General features: G+C 36.8%; 1 protein-coding gene across 3 annotated transcripts in view; it reads left to right on the top strand.

The window, feature by feature from the left end:
- Positions 1 to 23199, top strand: part of grid1b (glutamate receptor, ionotropic, delta 1b) — a 693674-nt gene that overhangs the window by 642025 nt on the left and 28450 nt on the right. For all 3 annotated transcript variants that reach the window (XM_055004576.1, XM_055004575.1, XM_055004577.1), the window contains 5 exons: positions 42 to 164; positions 1721 to 1795; positions 3780 to 4116; positions 6669 to 6807; positions 16079 to 16274. In XM_055004576.1, the coding sequence (XP_054860551.1) occupies positions 42 to 164; positions 1721 to 1795; positions 3780 to 4116; positions 6669 to 6807; positions 16079 to 16274 (870 nt within the window). The remainder of the gene's footprint in view (positions 1 to 41; positions 165 to 1720; positions 1796 to 3779; positions 4117 to 6668; positions 6808 to 16078; positions 16275 to 23199) is intronic.

Below are 23199 nucleotides of genomic sequence, written 5' to 3'. Positions count from 1 at the left end.
GCACACGCCGACATCCCATAACTCCGTCTGGCTCTCTGCAGGAGGATCCTTTCGTCATGGTGGCGGAGAACATCCTCGGGCAGCCCAAGAGGTACAAAGGCTTCTCCATCGACGTGCTGGACGCCCTCGCCAAGATCCTGGGCTTCAAATACGAGATCTACCAGGTGAGGCTCAGCGACGCCCCCAGGTGTTGTTCAGGTGTCAGTAAACGCCACAAAAAACAAAGAAAACATCCCGTATTAGAGTTAAAAGTTAGTTTAATGATGTCAAATTACACTTTTGGTTTGTTGGTTTTACTATTGAGATTTTAGCATATTGCTAAACTTCCTGCACTATCTTTACCCTCCTGTGGTCTTAACACCCTGAACACGCCCCCCCATTCTAAGGGTAAAATATGCCTCGCCTCCACTGAGCCTCTAAAATGATGTAGCTTCATTGAATTTTCTACTCAAAATCTATTTTACATGAAGAAACAACCTGTCAGACATCACAAACTTTGTGAATGTCTGGATTTTTCCTCTTCAGGGGGCAAAAAGACTGGATTTAATCAGTGGACACCTGAGAAGACCTGAACACCTTAGGAGACCTGAACACCTTAGGATACCTGAATACCTTAGGGGACCTCAACACCTTATGAGACCTGAACACTTTAGGAGACCTGAACATCTTAGGGGGACCTGAACACCTTAGGGTACCTGAACACTTTAAGAGACCTGAACACCTTAGGAGACCTGAACACCTTAGGGTACCTGAACAACTTCGACAACCTCAAAACCTGAACACCTTAGAAAACCTGAACACCTTAGGAGACCTGAACACCTTAGAAAACCTGAACACTTTAGGAGACCTGAACACCTTGGAAAACCTGAACACCTTAGGAGATCTGAACACCTTAAAGACCTAAACACCTTAGAAAACTTGAACAACTTAGAAGATCTGAACACCTTAGTAGACCTGAACACCCCACTCCTTTTTAAAATATTACTCATTTTATAACTGTTTTCTTTACTAGAGTAGAGGTTTATTATCACTATTATTGTTTCTAAAGGCACTGCATGGATGTAAACATTATTTGTTTAGCAAGAGATAGTACTTGTGTATCGTAAGAAAGTACCAGAAATGTGCAGAAAGTAGCTTTAAATGGGTTTTTTTGATGGGAAACAACAGTGTACTGTGCAATGGAATTCAACAACAAAACTCAACTACAACATACTCGTCTTGTCACATCTTTAGAGTCATTGCTCCCACCCATAAGGAGCATAACTGACGACAATAATAAGAACAAAATAAAATAACGGATGCAATAATAGAGACAAGGGTTGACTTTTTCTGATGTTGGGGTCACTTAGGAAAAGTCATGGAATGTCAAGTTGAAAAAAGGTAATTTGGGGGATTTTCTTTGCTATTAAACTTAGTGGCTGGATCGTTTTTGACCCTAAGACAACACGAGGATTAAAGTCACGACTACAAAGTTCCTGAGTTTCTTTGAAGCTTCTTCACGCTGAGCGGTCTGAAGACTTCACCGCATGAAGCGCTGAGCAAGAGTCACCAAAAAAACACCTTAAAGCCTCTCTCTGGTTATCGATTCAACTTCTAAACACTCATCTCTGTTTCAAAGTTACATATTTAGAAGGTTTTTCCACAAAATAAACCCTTCCAGCCTTAAGAAGCATCGTTGCGTTGAGTTGCATCACCAGATTTTATCCGTCTTTTCTCTCAGGTCGCAGACAGTAAATATGGATCTCAGCTTCCCAACGGATCGTGGAACGGGATGATTGGGGATCTCATCAACAAGGTAAAACTCATCTAATACTAATAGTAACCTGCTTAATCTGTATGTAAAGTTTCCTTTTGAAAAACAGCGAGGTGTCGATTTAAGAATAATAATCCAATGAAACCATGAATGAAACGGTCGGATAACTGATAGAAAATCTAAGTTTATGCAAACATTGATGTTTCACCTCTGAGTTTTTGGGCATTTTTTGGGCATTACATTTTTACACCTGTAAAAAGCTAGCAGAAATCATAAAAAAGATAAAAACCAACGTTGAAATTCTTAGATTTTTTTATTAAATTTTACAATAATTGGAAACACTGCCTGCAGTTCAACTGAAAAGTCACAGAATTTTTGTCAAATGACTGGTTGTTGTAACTGAGTCAATCAAGGCTTCATGGCACCAAAAAGTGCAATTGTTTTTAGTTTTCTACAAAGTCTGGCAACTGTAAACTTGTAATTTTTGGTATTTTTTTTTAAATGAGACATGTAGAATGTAGTGATTTTTGATGAAATATCCCCCTATAAAAACGTCTCATAACAACCAATCTGACAGAAATTCATCCTGATTCTAAAATCTGCTAAAATCAGAGCTAAAAATGAGGATCCAATCATCTATCTTTATGTCTTTCTTCTGTTTTTAGCTTTGATTTGGTCGTTTTTCTGTTGTTGTTAAGACTAAACTGAAAGTAACCCAGGATTAGTTCAGGAACTGCTGATTCTTCCTGTTTTTACAGTTTGAGGCTCAGATAAAAGGGGAACTTTGTTGATTTTCTTTTTAAAAAATGACAACATTTTAACCAGTCAATGGGTTTTGGGGTCCAGTTGGTTAAACTTGTGTCGACCAGTAACATCTGAAGCATCACCAGGTCAGATTATTCAGTCTTTAAGCCCTTAGATCAGTGGTTCCCAACCTGTTTGGCTTGGAGCCCCCCCTATAAGCTGCACCCCAGCCCCAGCGCCCCACCACCACCACCACCACCACCACCACCACCACCACCACAACCACATAAGTACACTACAAAACATAAGAGGGAAGTTATTGAATTGTATTACTAATAGAAAATTCCCTAAAATTACAAAAATATATTTTATATCAAACCAAGAGTTCAAGAGTTGTACTATGACGAGGAGGAGAGAGTTTATGGCTGCAGTAAATTTGTTGACACTACAATGCATAAGAGTTAGGTTATTTTTTATTTTTTTTAACTAAAAAAATCCTTACAATTATGAGAAAAAATATTTAATATCAAACCAAGAGTTGTAGTATGACCAGCAGGAGTCAGTTGCTGGCTGCAGTAAATCTGTTGAATATTTGTGTCTCTTCGCTGCTTGCAGCGGTTTTGCATTTTGCAGACGGTCCCTGTTCACTCGTCACACAGCCAGCTGCTCATAGACATCAATGTTATTTCTGTAGCTTGAAAGACAGATACTTTTGATTAAACTGGGCTTGTAGCACATTGTCTACCTTACAACGATGGAAAAGAGGCATCGTTTATGTTTAGACAACGTATATTTAATGAGTTATTGATGCCGGAAGTCCGAATTTGTGAATATCTTTCCGACTTTACCGAACTGTTTTGTTTCCTGACGTCGCCGTAATTCGCTGGTTTCATGCTGTCATTTGTGAGCATTTCACTACAAATAACATAATTCTGTCTCGTCCTTTAATAAAACCAAATTTAAGGTAACTCTGGAGGTATAGCCGGAGTTTTTAGGTACTGATGAATCTTCACCCGTTTTGCGTTTTTCAGACACCGTTTCCGTCAGTAATTTTCTAACTGTAACACAAACTAATGAATCGGGATCAACTAGAGCCAACCTGAAGAAAGACCAAATAAATGTGTTTTAAAAATGTTTTATAGGTAGACTTGTGATGACACAGCGAGTCTGTTACTCTGATTTTATCCAGAATGTAAAAATCGCGGACCCCAGGTTGGGAACCACTGCCTTAGATCACTAGTTTCCGTCAGGTTTCTTACCCACCGTTTCCTCTCGGTCCCAGCGAGCCGACCTGGCGGTGTCGGCCATCACCATCACACCTGAGCGTGAGAACGTGGTGGACTTCAGCAAACGTTACCTGGACTACAGCGTGGGCATCCTGCTGAGGAAGCCCGAGGAGAAGATCAACATCTTCTCGCTGTTCGCTCCCTTCGACCTGGCCGTCTGGGCCTGCATCGCCGCCGCCATCCCGGTGGTCGGCGTCCTCATCTTCCTGCTCAACCGGCTGCAGGCGCTGCGCTCCTCCTCCCAGAATGCACCGGGGCAGCCGTCCAACGGCGTCGGATCGGGAAGTCTGCACAGCGCCATCTGGATCGTCTACGGAGCGTTTGTCCAGCAAGGTGAGAGGAAACGCGATTGTAAGAGTCTGTAAGCATGGCGAGGCTGCAACTGGAGACTATTTTCAACATCCATTCATCTATTGGTCATTTTCTGTTTTATTGATCAGTTGTTTGGTCTCAAAATGGTGAAAAATGTCTTTCAGTGGTTCCCAAAGCCAAAGATCACAAAGATCTTCAGTTTCCTGTCAGTGAGGAGGAACCAAACCAGAAAATACTCACTTTTAAGAAGCTATAATCACATAATTTAGGCTATTAATCATTAAAAAGTTCTTCAAACTGATTAATTCTCAAAGCAGTTCTCAGTTAAAGTGTTGGTTTACAGATAACTGATTATTTGTTGCTGCTAAAGTTCATTCATGTCTCTCAAACACCTTCAATAAGCCTCCAACTGAAGTCACATAACAACTGATTGATTAATTATTTGTTTGTTTGTTTTTTTAAATTACTCAAATTAGTAAACTCAGCTTATCAAAGTAGTTGTCAAAGTGTTAATTGACTAATTCTTGGAGCTATAGTTTATTTATAGCTCTAAAAAACCTCCAACTGAACGTCTCATAACAACCGATCTGACAGAAGTTCATCCTGATTCTAAAACCTGCTGGAGGCGACCAAACCAGAGCTAAAAATCAGGTTTCGATCATCTGACTGGATTTAAATTAGAAGTTTTTCTGATGGAGTTTGGTTTGATGAAGGTTCACACTGGGCTGCAACTAAAGATTCTTTAAAATTGTTCGTTAAACTGTTCTATTTTCATGATTAATTAGTTGTAAAATGTCAGAAAATGGTGAAAAATGATGTGTTTTCCAAAGTCCAAAAAATATCTTTTGTCCACAGATCTTTGTCACAGAGGGGGAAAGAAACCAGAAAATATTCACTTTTAAGAAGCTGGAATCACAGAACTTAGACTTTCATTGATTTAAAAAGTATTCCAATTGATTGATTATCTTTTTGTGTCTTTTTGTTGCTGTTTTGTGGCTTTTGGAGTTTGTTTTGCATCTTATTTCCAAACTTTCTGATTGTTTAACGAGTCTCTGCTGTTGTTGCATCTTTGTTTACATTGGTTTTACATCTATTTATGTTTTTGTGTCTTTTTTAGTCCATTTTATTATTTTATTCATCATTCTGTGTTTCTTTCCAGTCATTTAGCATGTATTTAGGTTCATTTTGCATCATTTTTTTGTGTTGTTTTGTGTCTATTTGCAGCCATGTTGCCTCTAGTTGTCATTTTGTGTGTTTTAATCTCTAGTTTCTTGAATCAGCATCAGTTTATGTTCGTTTTGCATCACTTTTGTTTGTATTTTGCAACTATTTTAGTTTGGTTTTGTCTCTATTATGGTTGATTTGTGTTTCTTAGTGTTTGTTTTGATTCATTTTCTGTCTCTTTGATGCAGTTTGTGCTCAGATTTAATCTCTTTCTGGTCATTGAGCTTTAATTTGTGTTCATTTTGCATCATTTTTATTTGCTTCTGTCTCTCTTTTTGTCAATTTCTGTCACTTTCTGATCTTATTGTGTCTTTTTGTTGCTGTTTTGTGCTTGTTTTGAGCAATTTTCTGTCTCTTTCCTGATGTTTTCTCTGTTAGTTTTGCATCTGTTTCAGTCTCTTTCTGCTCATTTTTCATGTATTTATGTTCATTTTGCATCACTTTTTTGTATTTTGCAACTATTTTAGTTTGGTTTTGTCTCTATTATGGTCAGTTTGAGTCTCCTTCGTGTCTTTTTGCTGATGTTTTTTCTCTTTTTATATTAGTTTCATCTGTTTAAATTTCTTTCTGGTCATTGTGCATTTATTAATGTTAATTTTTCATCATTTTTTTGTGTAGTTTTGTGTCTCTTTGCAACCATTTTGTCTCTAGTCATCCTTTTATGTGTCTCAGAGGTGGTTTTATTTCTCCTTTCATTGAATCTACATCCGTTTGTGTTCATTTTAAATCTACTTTTATTTGTTTTCTGTCTCTCTGTGGTCGATTTGTGTCTCTTTCTGGTCTTTTTTTGTCTTTATGCCACCATTTAGTTGCTCTTGATGTTTGTTTGGAATGATTTTGTGTCTTTTCTTAGTCAGTTTTCTTCTTTTTTGGGGTGATTTTGTGTCTTTGTGATCAGTTTGCGTTTATTTTTCTTCATTTTGCATCACTTTTTTCACGTTTGGTTTTACTTTTGTGTGTCTCAGAGGTGGTTTTATTTCTGCTTTCATCGAATCTGCATCTTTTTGTGTTCATTTTGCATCTATTTTTAATTGTTTCCTGTTTCTCTGTGGTTGATTTCCATCTCTTTCTGGTCTTATTGTGTCTCTTTATTGCTGTTTTGTGTTTGTTTTGCAAAATTTTCTCTCTCTTTGCTGCAGTTTTTTTCTGTTTACATCATTTTTGCATCTGTTTTAATCTCTTCCTGGGCATTTTGCATGTATTTATCTTTATTTTGCAGCACTTTTTGTGTTGTTTTGAGTCTCTTTGCAGCCATTTTTCTTCTCTAAACTCCTTCCGTGTTCCTAGCTCTGACGTGTATGTAACTTGCGTGTTCGTAGGTCTGACATGTATGTATTTTCCGTGTGCAGGCGGCGATGGCGTGGTCAGCTCGGTGGCTCTGAGGATCGTCATGGGCAGCTGGTGGCTCTTCACGCTCATCGTGTGTTCGTCGTACACGGCCAACCTGGCGGCGTATCTGACCGTGTCACGCATGGACCACGCCATACGGTAACACAAGCACACGCGTGTTAGAAAAACAGCAAACAAACACGCTGAATTCTTATTTTTTTCTTCGCAAACACACATTTTGACCGTTTTTTTTATCCTGTGTGTGTTTAAACCACACAGTTCATGTAGTTCACTCTCTTTAAACTGCATCTATGTATAATGGATACACGACTGGCTAAACTCTAAATATTTCTGGTGCTTCTTTCATGAGAAGAAAAGCTCGGCATCGATCATATTTGTGTTGGCAGAAGCAGAGAGACTACTTGTAAACGTCCTTGTGTTTGGACAGCTTTGAACTGGAGGCTTCAGAGTCAGACTAATTTAATATTTACTGAAGGTTTTTGACACCCCGTCAAACAGATAAAACAGCAGACGAGGACAAAATTACAGCGGCAGAGACAAATAAATGACCAGATAGCGACACAAATCAACCACAGAGAAACAGAAACAAATGAAAATAGATGCAAAATGAACACAAGCAGATGATAAAACCACTTCTAAGACACACTAAAGAACGACTAGAGACAAAATTGCACAAAACAACTCAAAAAAGTGATGCAAAATGACATTTATTTATATAAATGCACAATGACCAGAAAGAGACTGAAACAGATGCAAACTAATATAAACAGAGAAAAAAAGCACAAAACAGCAAAAAAGAGACACAAAAAGATCAGAAAGAGGGAGAAATCGACAAAAGAGAGACAGAAGCAAATAAAAATAATGCAAAATGAACAGAAATTGATGCACAATGACCAGAGAGAGATTAAAACTGAGCAAAAACAGCAGGAAAGAGACAGAATATTCTTCAAAACAAACAGAAAACAGCAACAAAAAGACACAAAAAGACAAAACCAAACTAAAACAGCTGCAAAATACAAAAAAGTGAAGCAAAATGAACACAAATTAATGGACAATGACCAGAAAGAGATTAAAAACAGATCCAAAACTGAGGCAAAGAGACACAAAAAGTCCAATGAGAGACGGAACCAAGATGCAAAGTGATGCTAAATAAACAGAAATGGATGCAAACGTTCAGCGCAAACAGAGATTAAACCACACAGAAGGACGACTAAAGGCAAAACAACGATCCAAACTAATGCAGGCAGACAACAAAATGACAGTCTTCATCAAATAACTGCTGAAGTTCGATTTGTCTTTATGATGTTCAAGCTTTAAAGACTCCAGACTCTGCAGCTAAAACTGGATAAAGTCGGATTTTATTGAGGAAACAGAAGAAGTGCAGCCGCATCAATAGATTAGAACCAAACAGAACAACTAACAAACACCGTGTCAGTAAAAAATATTTATTTATTCCAGTTTAAGAACACAGATGTCAGACAGACGTTTCTTCGTTATAAAACATCTTCATGTTTGGCCTTAATTTGACAGGAATTTGTTCTTTTATAACATCTGAGAAGCAAATGAGACAACTTTTTTCTGTGTTTTATGTCTGGATTTATTTACAGATAGTTGCCCTTGTTTATACAGTCATAGAAAAAAAGGATCACACCACCCTTGTTTTCTTCAATTTCTTGTTAATTTAATGCTTGGTACCACTAAAGGTATATTACCTGAAGAGTACAATGAACACGACAAATAACACAGCTGATTCCATAATACTTTATGTCCTATTTGACATCCTTCAGCTTCATTGTGTTCCCAGGGTATATAGAGGACATTTCATGTCATCAGCAGCACATGCAAAGTCCTAGAGTGGTTTCCTGCTGACATTCAAGCTGTAGCACAACTCAGAAGTTGTCAGCTCTCACATAATGCCTAAAACTAAAGAACCGTGTGAAGCCACAAAGGCAGCCATCTTGGTACTGCTGGAAATTGGCATGAGTGAGAGACAGGTAGCCAAAAAACTGAAGATCTCCAAGGCAGCCGTTCATTACACCAAGAAAAAACAAGCCCAACATGGTTCTACCAAACTGCTAGCTGGTAGCGTCAGGAAACGTCTTTCTACCCACCAGATGACCGTCACTCATCCCTTCCTGTGTCAGGAATCGTCCTCAGACCTCCAGGGACCTTAAAAATGAGTGGACACTGTGGAGAAATGGGACACAAAACAACAAAAACGAGACACAAAACGACAAAAACGAGACACAAAACGACAAAAATGAGACAGAAAATGACAAAAAGGAGACACAAAATGCCAAAACGAGACACAAAATTACAAAAATGAGACAAAAATGGCAAAAATGAGACACAAAATGACAAAAATGAGACACAAAATGACAAAAACGAGACACAAAATGAAAAAAGCGAGACACACTTTGTTCATCTTAAAGTCAATCTCAGATTTCTCTAACTTATCGAGCCCCAGAGAGGATGAATCTGCTGCTAAAATAAAAAGACTCTCGATGTTTCCTCAGTGTAGAAGCGTCTCGGCGGCTGCTGGTTCAAGTGTTTGATGCATTTTAAAGCAGCGTCGGCTTCGTTCCTCACATTTAACCTCTTGTTGTTGCCGAGCGCCGAGCCGACCTCTGGGTCTCAGGTTTGTTCGTCCAAACGCTGCCGCTCGAGAGGGAAAAGTTTCAAAGAGCTCCGGAGTTCAGCAGTGATTTGCATTTGGTTTCAGAGATTCCTCATGAATAAAATTACTGAGAAACAGGAGTCGGCTTCATGAAGCTGCAGGTGGATCAGAGTCTTTCATCCTGCAGTAGAAGAAATCTAACAAATCTACATACATTCATGTAAAAAACAGCTTTAAATCTGCATAAATGGTTCCTTTATACCTCAGGAATGCATCAACTGTCCACAATATCTGGGAAATACTTAAATATCATTACATTACAGATTTCTAGTTATTTTAAAGAATAGCTTTGTATATTATAAAGTAAATAATTTTTTTAAACTGTTATTCTACAGATTTTCCATGTTTTCGTAAATTACACATCATTTCTAGTGAAATCAAATCTAAAAAAGTATTAATTTACTATGAAAAAGTAAAATAATTAAACTAATAATAATAATAATAATAATAATAATAATAATAATAATAATAATAATAAAATAATGTCCAAATTAAACATCTGCATTTTTAAAAATCTGAATTTTTTCTTTTATAATGTTGACACTGTATTGTACTTTATTTAAATTAGACAAAATAGAATTATTTTACAGATTTTCTCTGTTTTGTTAAATTACAAATAACAACTAGTAAAATCAGAGGCAAAAAGGTTAATTTTAATCATATTCATATCATTGTAAGCAATATTTTTGCCATTATTTGATAATTAAGTGGAGACAAAAGTATAAATTGATTCATTCTTATTTTTTTTTAAACAATGTTTTTTGGCCTTTTGGCGTTCTTTGATAATTAAATGGCGATAAAATGAGAAACTGATATTATTGATAATAAACTCTGGATAATGTAAACTTTTGGTATTAAAATGAGCTGCAGTGACGCTCGAGCCCCCCCTGCTGGTGAAACGTGCTTATATCAGCTGTTAAATGGTGCAAATGATCGGTTTGTTTGAGGTTTACTCAAAAACTATTAAACCGAATTGAACGAAACTTGGTGGAGAGGTGAAACACAGCCAGAGGAAGAACTCGTGAAGTTTTGGTGTAAATCTGTTGAACTTTGGTTGATAAATGGGAGATTTTGTGTTGACGTTGGTGGTGGTTTTTCTCTCTGATGGCCTTTACAGTTAGTTTTTATTCAGTGTGGTGATTTTTTTCGGTATTTTCTGGTTATTTTCAGTTTGGTTTTGTGGATGTAGTGGAAGTAGACTCCATCTGATGCTCTTTGTCCTCCAACATTCTGCTATTTGGTTCAAATACTGAACCTGTTTTCAATAATTCCACTTATTTTTTAAAGAGCGACGGCGTCGGGGGAGCAGCAGTGAGAGGCGGATCAAGGCCAGAACTGATGCTGCACTTTTACATTTGACTTTTTTAACATTTTATTAGTTTGTTTGGAAGTTTTCCAGGTTGTTGTTTTGCAGTAAACGTTTTCTGGACTCACGAGGAAGGTTTCTGTCAGCGCTCATTAAAAACTAAACGCTCTCGAAGTTCAGACTGAGGTAAAAAGGCTGATTTATAGTCCGGTTTTTGTGTAAAAGAATCTAACAGAAGCTCTCCTGGCTCCTGAACTGAACCTGCTGTTTGACAGGAATCGAGAATGACAATGAGGACAGAGCTCCGAGGCAGAAGTTTGATTGTTCCAGAGATGAAAAAGGCGACTCCAGTCTTTTAACTTGTTGTCAAAGAATCGCAGTGGGGTTGGTTTTGTTTGCAGTGAAGCTCGGTTGGGTTTCATGGCTTCGGGTGCAAACAGCAAAAATAATGTAAAGTTTGAGAAAACTGTTTGAAAACTTCAGTATTTGGCCTGTAAAGCTGCTTTCTGCACGACATTTATGCGAAAACTGGAACTGATTCTGTCTTTTTACAACTTTTCTAAATCCCCTGAACCCCAAAACTCACCAGCAAGTTGAAAAATATACATTGTCTTTACAAAAAAAATCACCAAAATGACAAAATTTGTCATCTGCAAACTGTAAAAACCTCCCAAAAATCGTCGTTATCAATTTTCCAACTGTTCTTCAATGCAGTGTGAAACCTCTAGAAAAACTTGGTAGCATTAATGTTAATCAAAAATGACACATAATTGATCCTAAATTATTTAAAAATTGTCAAAATTTATGCAAAATGGTTCTGTTAATCAAAATTTGTCCAAATTATCCAAAATGATTTAAAAAGAAAGTCCAAAATGACTGATTTTTTTTCTTTAACCCTCTGCTATCCCTACCCAGATCCCAACATGTCCTTTTTCTTTTTTTCTTCAAGAAAGGTGCGCGCAGCACTGCGCAGCAGCCGGAGCTGTCATTGACAGGCAGCTCAAATGAAATTTCGTTGTATATGAAAGTGTGCAATGACAAATAAAGATTGACTGATTGATTGATTGATTGAAAAATGTCCCAATAAGTCTCAAAAATTATCCACTGATTCAATATTGTCCAAAACAAAGCCAAAATTATCAACAAAATCACTCTAAACGTTTCTGAAATAACTAAAAAAAATACCCAAAATGAGTACCGTTATCAAAGTCACAAAAGAACTGTCCAAGATGACTCACAGTTTGTCCAAAATGACTCAAAAAATGTCCAATGCGACTCACAAATTGTCCAAAATGATTTAAAATGTGTCCAGATTTACGCAAAGTGGTTCTAATTGTAATCAAAATTTGTCCAAATCATCCAAAATAAGTTAAAAATAAAGTCCAAATTTACCAACCATGTCCCAAAATAACTCAAAAATGACCCAAATTGACTACTAATCAGTTGTCAAAACCACAAAAGAACTGTCCAAGATGACTCAAAATTTGTCCAAAATTATTTGAAATTGTTCAAACCTACGTAAAATGCTTCTAATATTAATAACATTTGTCCAAAATGACTCAAAGAAATGTCCAATACCACTCACAAATCATCCAAAACAATTAAAAATTTGTCCAAATTTATGCAAAATGGTTCTAATATTAATTAAATTTGTCTAAATTGTCCAAAATGATTTTACTAAACAGTCCTAAATTAGCAGCTTTAATAAAACGATCAGCTTAAAGTCACGTCTTGTGGTTTTATAAGAAACACTGAGTTCAGACTAAACCGTTCCAGATCACTGCGACCTTCAGGACACAAAACTTTTTTTAAAACTCATCTCAGGTTAGGTGAAGTCAAACAAAGTTAAAGAAAGAAAACAGAACTGAAGTCCAAGTTTAACCTCCAAATCCTCCGAGTTTGGACAGAATCTTTCTGCTGGAACAAAACCTTCCTCAGATCCATCGTTGTTTTCTTTTTTATTTAACATTAATTAAAATGTTCCCCTGCATGAATCAAACACAAACCATCACCTTCTGGCTCCAAACTGCTGTTTTTTTCTGGTTAGTTAGTGACTAATTTCCAGTGATGATAACATAAGTTCTCTTCGGAGACAGAAACACAAAAACAAACATAATTTAGAAGTAAAAAAGTTCACTATTGGTTAGCAACCACAGAAGTTCATTCCCAGTTAACGTTGGTAAAAAAATTACTCAACAAATATCACAGTAAAAGATTTTTCTTCATTAAAAGACAAACTTTAATGTCTAAAACAAACTTATTTAAGGATTGTAAGTGAACCTGCACAGTTTATTGTAAAAACAGAACATCAGGACAGAAGAGACTAATAATGAACTATATTAATATTGCAATAACTCCGCAAAAAAGTGTCAGAATTTGATGATTTCATCTTGAAGAGGCGGAACAAATAATGAAAAAAAGCTGGATTTAATATCTGAAGACTTGAACCAAAATTTAAGCACAATGGAGCTTAAGATTAATGGAATTAGCATAAATCAGTTGACACACAAATGTTTGTTTAAATGTTAAATGGTAATTGATGAGGGAAAAAGGAAATGTCAGGTAAATGTGGTGATTCCATTTGTTTACCTTCGTGAAACAACCCTAACCCTCACTTTAACTCTAATCCCATCTAACCCTACCCAACCCTACCTAACCCTAACCCCACCTAGCCCTACCTAATCATAACCCTAACCCTTTTAAGGCTAAAAGCACTTGATAAATCTGACTTCTAAAGACATAGGGTTAGGAGATATATATATATATATATATATATATATATATATATATATATATATATATATATATATATATATATATATATATATATATATATATAATGTCCCCCCTAGCTCCGATGGCTGATAAAATTAAATAAAACCATGTTGTAAAGCAACAACAAACCAGAAGGATCTGAAAAATCCGCAGCAGCTGGTTTTGAACCCTCCAGTGAACAAACTGTCATCCAGGCGGGTTAAAAAATAGACCTCCGCTGAACAACTCGACTTGGATGCAATTTTCCAACAACAGCCACTTCACCTGAGCATTTTTCTCTTTTTATTTTTTGTGCAGCTTTTCAGACTCCAGTGTTTCCTCTTTTCACTGAGTTCATTTGAAACTCTGTCATTTGATCCGAAGTAGCCGACATGACAGAAAATATCACGACGAGCTTCTGCAGAGGAGAAACACAAACCGACAAAAATACAGCAACACGGGAAACTACAGTTCAGACTTCATCATTCATTGGGATCATTTAGTCCATGACAGACTTAGAAATGTAAAACACTAAAGATTATAGAACCAACCAAAGCCAGTCAGACGTCAGTTTTAAGAAGTTACTCAACAGTTCCCATAAACTAAAATGTCCTAGACAAAGAAAAAAATGGCAAAAAATATCATATCATCAGTCCTGATAACTACTAAATGTTGTGGAAGTTCAGCGATGTCGAGGCAGACACATTGGAGACGCAGATGACTTAGGTTGAGAGGAAGGTTTACTGATATCAGAGAAATGACACCAACAGAGCAGCAGTACATGCAAGCAATGCCAGCATCAGTTCTGATGATTCTCTCTGATCTCTGGGTATACAGCAGGTCCTTGGTTTACGACGTCCAGTGTTTCGTGGTTACATCGCCATCTCCCATTAATTTATTAAGAAAGCCTCGTTCTCTCATTCCGACATACAGCGTTTGAGACGTTAAAACAAATTTCCCACAGGAACTAGTTTGTGAGCAGAGTAGACGAATACGGCGGCACTATAGGAGGAAGATAGCTTTGTTTACATTCACCAGTTGTACGCCATATTAGATTGTGCTACATTCGCTTTCATTTGTGTTTTGTTTTTGATAAACTTTTTGCCCTTCATTATGGCTCCCAAGCGTAAGTCAGACTCTTCTGAAGGCAGTGCTTTGAAGAAAAGGAAAGCCATCTCCATGGAAGTGAAATTAGATATAATAAAATGCTCGGAGAACGGCGAAACACCGACAGACGAATGATTATGATTTTACCACTCTGTTAGGAAAGGTGAGTGACATAGGTACTTATGTACATATGTGTGTTCCGACTTACGGCGAAAATCACGTTACGTTGCGACATAGGAACAGAATTCCGATGTAAGTCGAGGACCTCCTGTATATTGTAGTTGGGAGAAGGTCAGATTTAGATTACAGACCAATATGGAGATAACTAGTCTGCTTAGTCACGCCAGAATACACAATGTCTAACCTTGACCAGAGCAGAGTCAGCAGAGAGTGACTTCAGAATGGGGAAAGAGTAATTTTTCCTTCATACTAAATATTCATGTATTTTCATATTTTATTTATTTATTCATATTCCTTGAAATGCCAGTTTGTTTCCTAAATATTACTGTTGTTTTTTTTTATGGAAATAAACACACAAAAATGCATCTGTGTCTGAATTTTACGGTGCTAAAAGGAAGTATTAGTCAGGGATATGTCGGTGATGTTTTTGTTCAGTTTGTTTACATGATGCCACTACTGTTTTTTTAAAGAAAAAAACTTTTAAAAAATACATGAATAATTATTCATGGTCATTCACAGTCATAGCTGTCTCTCTGTGACTTTAGCTGCACAGTTAGCTGTCTTTTTGTAACTTTAGCTGTGTATTTAGTGGTATTTCTATGACTTTAGCTGTGCAATTAGCTGTTTTTCTATGAATCTAGCTGTTGTTAGCTGTCTTTCTATGACGTTAGCTGTAGTTAGCTATCTCTATAACTTTAGCTGTAGTTAGCTGTCTTTCGATGATGTTGGCTGTAGTTAGTTGTCTTTCCATGACTTTAGCTGCACAGTTAGCTGTTTTTTCTATCATTTTAGCTGCTGTAGGCTGTCTTTCTATGATGTTAGCTATACTTAGCTGTGTTTTTTTTATAACTTTAGCTGTGCAATTAGCTGTTTTTCTATGGTTTTAGCTGTAGTTTGCTGTCTTTCACCGATGTTACCTGTCTTTTTTTTATGACATTAGCTGTAATTAGCTGTCTTTCTGTGACTTTAGCTTTGTAGTTAGCTGTCTTTCTATAACTTAAGCTGTAGTTAGCTTCCTTTCTATAACTTTAGCTTTAGCTAGCTGTCTTTTTTTATAACTTTACCGCTAGTTAGCTGTCTTTCTACGACATTAGCTGTAGTTAACTTTCTTTCTATGACTTTAGCTTTGCAGTCAGCTATAGTCCTGTGACTTTAGCTCTAGTTAGCTCGCTCTTTATGACGTTAACTGTAGTTAGCTGTTTTTGTCTGTGACTTTCCCTGCGCAATTAGGTGTTTTTGCTCCAAGCTTTAAACGAACTCTGCACCAGAACATAGCTGAACCTGCCCAAACTAAGCCGTAATCATGCAAATAAACTAACATTTCAAAAAGAGGTTTCAGAGACAGTGATGGTGAAATAGACTGTATTGTTTACGGTGTGTTTCAGGTCTTTCCAGGACTTGGCCCGGCAGATCGATGTGGACTACGGCACTGTGAGGGACTCTGCCGTCTACGACTACTTCAGGAACAAAGGAACCAACCCTCTGGAGCAGGACAGCACCTACGCTGAGTTATGGAGGACCATCAGCAAGAACAACGGCATGGACTACTCAGTGTCCAGTCCGTCTGAGGGCATACGAAAGGTAGTAATCATCCAGTTAAACTCTATTATCTAAAGTCTGAATCCAGTCAAACTTTATTCACCTGAAGTCTGAACACAGTGAGGTACAGTCACAAATAAGCGAAGCTGACACACTAATCAGAAACTCTGGTAGGAACGATTAGCAAAATAATGAAAACAGTAAAAACAATTCAATCATTTAACATCTGAAAACAAACAACAGCAGCTGGAGGTAAAATAAGATGAAATGAAAAACCCCAACTGCTCTGAAGATAAAAGCTAATTCATTCTGCAGCTTATTTCAGGTTACAGCTGCAAATAAACCTAAATAATTTAAATGCAAATTTGCGACAATAACCTCCCAATGCGTTATAAATACAAAATGCGTATTTAAGTTGATAGTAGGCAAAAGGAGAAAAATATAGTTGAAATATAATAACAAAAAGAAACTAAATATGTCTTCCATGAGTTTTTATAGCTTTAACTGTAGTTAGCTGTCTTTCTATTACTTTAGCTGTGCAGTTAGCTGTTTTTTCTGTGGTTAGCTGTAGTTAGCTGTCTGTCTATGACTTTAGTTGTGTAGTGAGCAATATTTCTATGGTTTTATTTGTGCTACCTTTTTTTCTGTGATTTTAGCTGTAGTTAGCTGTCTCTCTAAGATGTTAGCTGTAGTTAGCTGTCTCTCTAAGATGTTAGCTGTAGTTAGCTGTCTCTCTAAGATGTTAGCTGTAGTTAGCTGTCTTTCTATAACTTTAGCTGCAGTTAGCTGTCTTTATATGTATTTAGCTGTAATTAGCTGTCTTTCTATAACTTTAGCTGTAGTTAGCTGTCCTTCTATAACTAGAGCTGTAGTTAGCTGTCTTTCTGTGACTTTAGCTGCGTAGTTAGCTGCATTTCTCTAACCTTAACTATACTTAGCTGTGTTTTTTCTAACTTTAGCTGTGCAGTTTGCTGTTTTAAATGGTTTTTCTGTAGTTAGCTGTCTTTCTGTGACTTTAGCTGTAGTTAGCTGTCTATCTATGACGTCAGCTGTAGTTAGCTGTATTTCTATGACATTAGCTATACTTAGCTGTATTTTTTATAGCTTTAGCTGTGGTTAGCTGTCTGTCTATGATGTCAGCTGTAGTTACCTGTCTTTTTGTAGTTTTAACTGTGCATTTAGCTGTTTTTGTTTTAGCTGTAGTTATCTGTCTTTCTATGATGCTAGCTGTAGTTAGCAATCTTTTCTTTAACATTTTTAGCTGTAGTTAGCAGTCTTTCCAGGATGCTAACAGTAGTTAGCTGTCTTTTTTAAAATTTTAGCTATAGTTAGCTGTCTTTTTATGATGCTGGCTGTAGTTAGCTGTCTTTTTAAAAATTTTAGCTGTAGTTAGCTGTCTTTTTAAAAATAATTTCAGCTGTAGTTAACAGTCTTTATATGATGCTAGCTGTAGTTAGCTGTCTTTTTTATATTTTCAGCTGTAATTCGCTGTCTCTGTCTGCTCTGATAATTTAACACCAGCAACACAAACACAAACACACACTCCTATTTTATCGCAGCAGGCAAACATGCAAAGACACTCCTCTGTTTACACATTACTGAACAGCAGCTCCACAATACACCAATTAGTCAGGCTGAGAGAGTGTGTTACTGTGTGTGTGTTTCTGTCTCTCTCTCTCTCTCTCTCTCTCTCTGTGTGTGTGTGTGTGTGTGTGTGTGTTGTACATTATTGTGCTCATAGATCTCCCAAAAAGCCGATGACAAATTAGCGTCAGAGACAAATCGGCTCCGAGCGCATCCATTATTCAGCCATTTGCATGATAAACATCCCAGCAGATTCTTTAGTGTTTATCCCCCAGTAACCCCGAACACACACGGACACACACACACACACACACACACACACACACACACACACACACACACACACAACACACACACACACACACACACACACACACACACAAACAAAAAAACACAGGCGCACACACTATTGAATCAGTTGTATTGCTATCATCGACATGTTTTCCGCTACATCCCCCTCCTCCATGCTGCTCTTTCCTCCAGGTATTGAACGCTCAGGTGAGGCCAGGTGAATGTTCATTATCACTGTTTTCTGATCAGTATTGATTTCACAGCTTCATTTGTGATTACTGAGACACTGTATAATCAATAGTGTCAGAATAATCAGTGTGACATCAGCATTGTGGTGCTAAATTCATCAATAATGCTTATTGATAACCTGTTTTCCATGATGAAAACAAACCTAAATAACAGTAATGAGTGTTTTAATGTAAAGTGTTATTGAGTGAACTGCAGCATCTGTAGAATCAAACTCTCCTCGTTAGTTAGTTTCCTGCCGTTGATCAGCAGATTGATCAGTCTGACCTGTTAGAGCTGTTAGAGCGCTGTTAATGACAAGCTTGAGCTGTAGTTAGCTTGTTTTTGTGGCTTTAGCTGCATAGTACACTGTCTTTCTATGACTTTAGCTGTGCTGTTTGCTTTGTTTACCTGCAGTTAGCTGTCTTTCTATGACTTTAGCTGTAGTTAGTGGTCTTTCTATGACTTTAGCTGTGTAGTTAGCTGCAGTTAGCTGTCTTTCTATGACAATAGCTATTGGTAGCTGTCTTTCAATGACTTCAGCTGTAATTATCAGTACTTGCATGAATTTAGCTGCAGTTATCTGTCTTGTAATGGCTTTAGCTGTGCAGTTGGCTGTGTTTGTAACTCTTTAGCTGTGTAGTTAGCTGTCTTTCTCTGACTTTAGCTTCAGTTAGCTGTCGCTCGTGACTTAAGCTATAGTTAGCAGTACTTTTATGACTTTAGCTGTAGTTAGCGGTCTTTTAATGACTTTAGCTGTGTAGTTAGCTGTGTTTAGCTGCAGTTAGCTGTCTTTCTATGACAATAGCTATCGGTAGCTGTCTTTCAATGACTTCAGCTGTAATTAGCAGTACTTGTAAGAGCTTTAGCTGTAGTTAGCTGTGTTTGTAACTCTTTAGATGTGTAGTATCCTGTCTTTCTCTAACTTTAGCTTTAGTTAGCTGTCGCTCTGTGACTTTAGCTGTGTAGTTAGCTATGTTTAGCTGGAGTTAGCTGCCCTTTGACTTTAGCTGCAGTTAGCTGCCTTTCAATAAATGCAGCTATGTAGTTCATTGTCTTCATAAGAGCTTAGCTATACTTATGTTTTTTTTTTTGGTCATATTAGCTGTGTTGTTAACCGTTTTTTCATGACTTTAGCTGTAGTTAGCTGCCTTTCTATGGCTTTAGCTGGAATTAGCTGTCTTTTTATGATATTACTTGTGTAGTTTAGCTGTCTTTGTATGACTTTAGCTGGGTAGTTAGCTGTCTTCCTATGAATTCTAGCTGCCTTTTTATTATATTAGCTCTAGTTAGCCATCCTTATATGACGTTAGCTCTAGTTAGCCGTCTATGACTTCCGCTATTTAGTTGGCTGTCCCTGTGTGACTTTAGCTGCAATTATCTGTCTTTCAATGAATGTAGCTTTGTATTTAGATGTTTTTGTAAGCGTTTAGCTGTGTAGTTTGCTTTCTTTCTATGACTTTAGCTATACTGAGCTGTCTTTTCATGATATTAGCTGTAGTTAGCTGTCTTTCTAAGACTTTAGTTGTGTAATTATTGGCATTTCTATGACTTTCACTGTGTAGTTAGCTGTCTTTTTATGACTTTAGCGTAGCTATAGTTAGCCATCTTTCTATGACTTTATCTGTAGTTAGCTATCATTCTATGGCTGTAGCTGTCATTAGCAGTACATTTTTGCTGTTAGCTGTGTAGTTACCTTTGTTTCTAAGACTCTAGCTGCAGTTAGTCCCTCTATGGCAGAATATTTGTCCATATCGTAAAGCAGAAAGTCAGATCCAAACAATAACTCAGTTTTGTCCAAATGTGTCTTTATTGTGTTGCGTCGTTGTAGAGTAGCACAGTCCACCTATACAGATGTTTCTGTCTTGAGACTGAGTGAAAATGAACAAACTGTGCTTGTTTGGCATCTCAAACGTAAGTCATTGTCATTCCGATTAAGGAATGGATGACATCCCATCATTCCCAGCATAGCTCCTCCTAGTTGAGCATCAGTCTGGTCAGTAAATGTAGATGAAGGCACTGTGTGGATGTACAGGACCGTTACAACCAGTACAGGTAACTGGATGGGCAACGAGCTGAACATCGGAGGATTTGTTGTCTGGATTTAGCTGTGGAAAGTTTCTGATTCTTGCAGTTTTCATGCTAACGGCTGTAAGTTTCTGTTGCACATTCAAGATAAATACAGCCCCTCGTGTTTCCACCCATTCTTCTGAGAAACAGTTGAGTTCGAGAAACTCCCCTGAACATGAATGATGTATAGCTGCTGAGATGACGTCAGGTCCCAGCGTTGACTTTCATGCGGTGAATGCAGCAGAGTGAGGTCTTGTTTTGTGGATCTGTTGGAGCAGAGCTGTTGGATGTGACAGTAACTGTGGATCTGTTGTCTCCTTTGTGGGTTTCTGTCCCTGTTTGTCCTCCTTTGATTCATAAGAACCTTTTTGCTGCTGAGCGCTCAGCGTGGCTGCAAACAGCTTCCAGGAGAAACAAGAAAAGCACAAAGACGACAGCAGTGAGAAACAGCGTCGTGATGCAATAATTAGAGTCTCAGCAGGAAGATCTGAAGACTCCAGACGGAGTTAGTGTAAGAGAAAGGAGGAGACCAACTGTTCAGCAGAGAACAGGTTGAAGGAAGCTGCTGTTAAAAATGAAAACACAAACATCCTCAAATACTGAGACCAGACTGCTGCTCTGTAGGTTTTACTGTCGCCTCCTCACCCACTCACCTCCTATTATATTTTAGAAGAACTACTTTACTATGATAATTTATGCTATTTTAGAAATCATAGGATACTATATTGGAAAAATGTTATAGTATAGTGTGTCGTAAAAAACATCAAAGTATAGTGTCATAATGAAGGTCATTTTTTAGTGCGTTGTACAGGCATAGTATAGCGTGTCAAAAAAGTCATAGTATAGTGTGTCGGTAAAAAAGTCATAGTATGTCGGAAAAAGTCATTGTTTAGTGTGTCGTAAAAACGTAGTATAGTTTGTCATAAATCGTCATAGTATACAGTATGTCAAACAAAAAATCATAGTGTAGTAGTCGAAAAAAACGTCTTAGCATAGCGTGTCGAAAAATGTCATAGTATAGTTTCGAATAAAAAAGTCATATAGTGTCGAAAAAAGTCATAGTGAAGTGTGTCTAATAAAAAACCATAGTATATTATGTCGAAAAGTCATAGTATAGTATGTCTAAAAAAATGTCATAGTATATTGTCGAAAAAAAGTCATTGTATAGTATGTCAAAAAACACACCATAATATAGCGTGCCGAACAAAAAAAATCATAGCATTGTATGTCAAAAAAACGTTAGACTATGGTATGTCAGAAAAAGTCATAGTATATTATGTCTGACAAAACGTTATAGTGTAGTATGTCGAAAAAAACGTCATAGTGTAGTGTGTCGAAGAAAACGTCATAGTGTAGTGTGTCATAAATCATAGTATAGTGTGTCGAATAAAAAAATAATAGTATAGTATGTCGTAAAAATGTCCTAGTGTAGTCTGTCGAAAAAAACGTCATACTGTGTTGAACAAAAAATTCATAGTATGTCGAAAAAAAACGTCATAGTATAGTATGTCCACAAACGTCACAGTATACTGTGTCAGAAAAAACATCATAGTATAAATATGTTGCAAAAAGAAGTCATAGCATTGTATGTCAGAAAAAATGCCACTGTGTAGTATGTCTAAAAAATGTCATAGTATAGCGTGTCGAAGAAAAACTCATAGTATTGTATGTTGTAGAAAACGTCATAGTATGGTATGTTGGAAAAAAATGTCGTACTATAGTATGTCGAATAAAAAATCATAGTATGTAGCATAGTTTGTCAAAAAAGTCATAGCATAGCGTGCCAAAAAATGTCATATGTCGTAAATAATGTCCTAGTTTAGTGTTTCGAAAAATGTTAAAATATAGTGTCAAATAAAAATGTCATAGTATAGGGTGTAGTAAAAAATGTCCTACTGTAGTATGTCAGAAAAAATGTCATAGTATCGTGTGTCAAAAAATTTCATAGTATCGTATGTCGTAAAAAACATGTCATAGTATGTTGAAAAAAATTTCATATTATAGTATGTCAGAAAAAATGTCATATTATAGTAAGTTGAAAACTGTCATAGTATAGTGTGTCAAAAAAAGTCATACTGTAGTATAGTATGTCAAAAAATGTCCTAGTGTAGTGTGTCGAAAAAAGCTTCGCAGGATGTTGAACAAAAAATTCAGTGTAGTGTTTCGAAGAAAACGTCATAGTATAGTATGTCCAAAAATGTCATAGTATAGTGTGTCAGAAAACAACGTCATAGTATAAGTATGTTGTAAAAAATGTCATAAATTAGTAAGTTGCAAAATGTCATAGCAGGTCATGTTTTTGTGACATTTTGGATCACATACTAAACTATGACGTTTTTGTCCAATTTTGGATGACGTACTACACTATGACGTTTTTACCCCATTTTGGACCACATACTAAACTATGACGTTTTTACCGCATTTTGGACCACATACTAAACTATGGTATTTTTACCCCATTTTGGACCACATACTATACTATGACGTTTTTGTCGCATTTTGGACCACATACTAAACTATGACGTTTTTAACCCATTTTGGACCACATACTAAACTATGACGTTTTTGTCCAATTTTGGACCACATACTACACTATGATATTTTTGTGACATTTTGGACGACGTACTAAACTATGACGTTTTTGTCCAATTTTGGACGACATACTAAACTATGACGTTTTTGTGACATTTTGGAGGACATACTAAACTATGATGTTTCTGTCCAATTTTGGACGACATACTAAACTATGACGTTTTTGTCCAATTTTGGACGACATACTAAACTATGACGTTTTTGT

Source organism: Amphiprion ocellaris, chromosome 18 (assembly GCF_022539595.1).
Source record: "Amphiprion ocellaris isolate individual 3 ecotype Okinawa chromosome 18, ASM2253959v1, whole genome shotgun sequence".
NCBI classification, from domain to species: domain Eukaryota; kingdom Metazoa; phylum Chordata; class Actinopteri; family Pomacentridae; genus Amphiprion; species Amphiprion ocellaris.
Note: the sequence above shows the minus strand (reverse complement) of the source record. Positions and strands in the feature narration are given on the sequence as shown.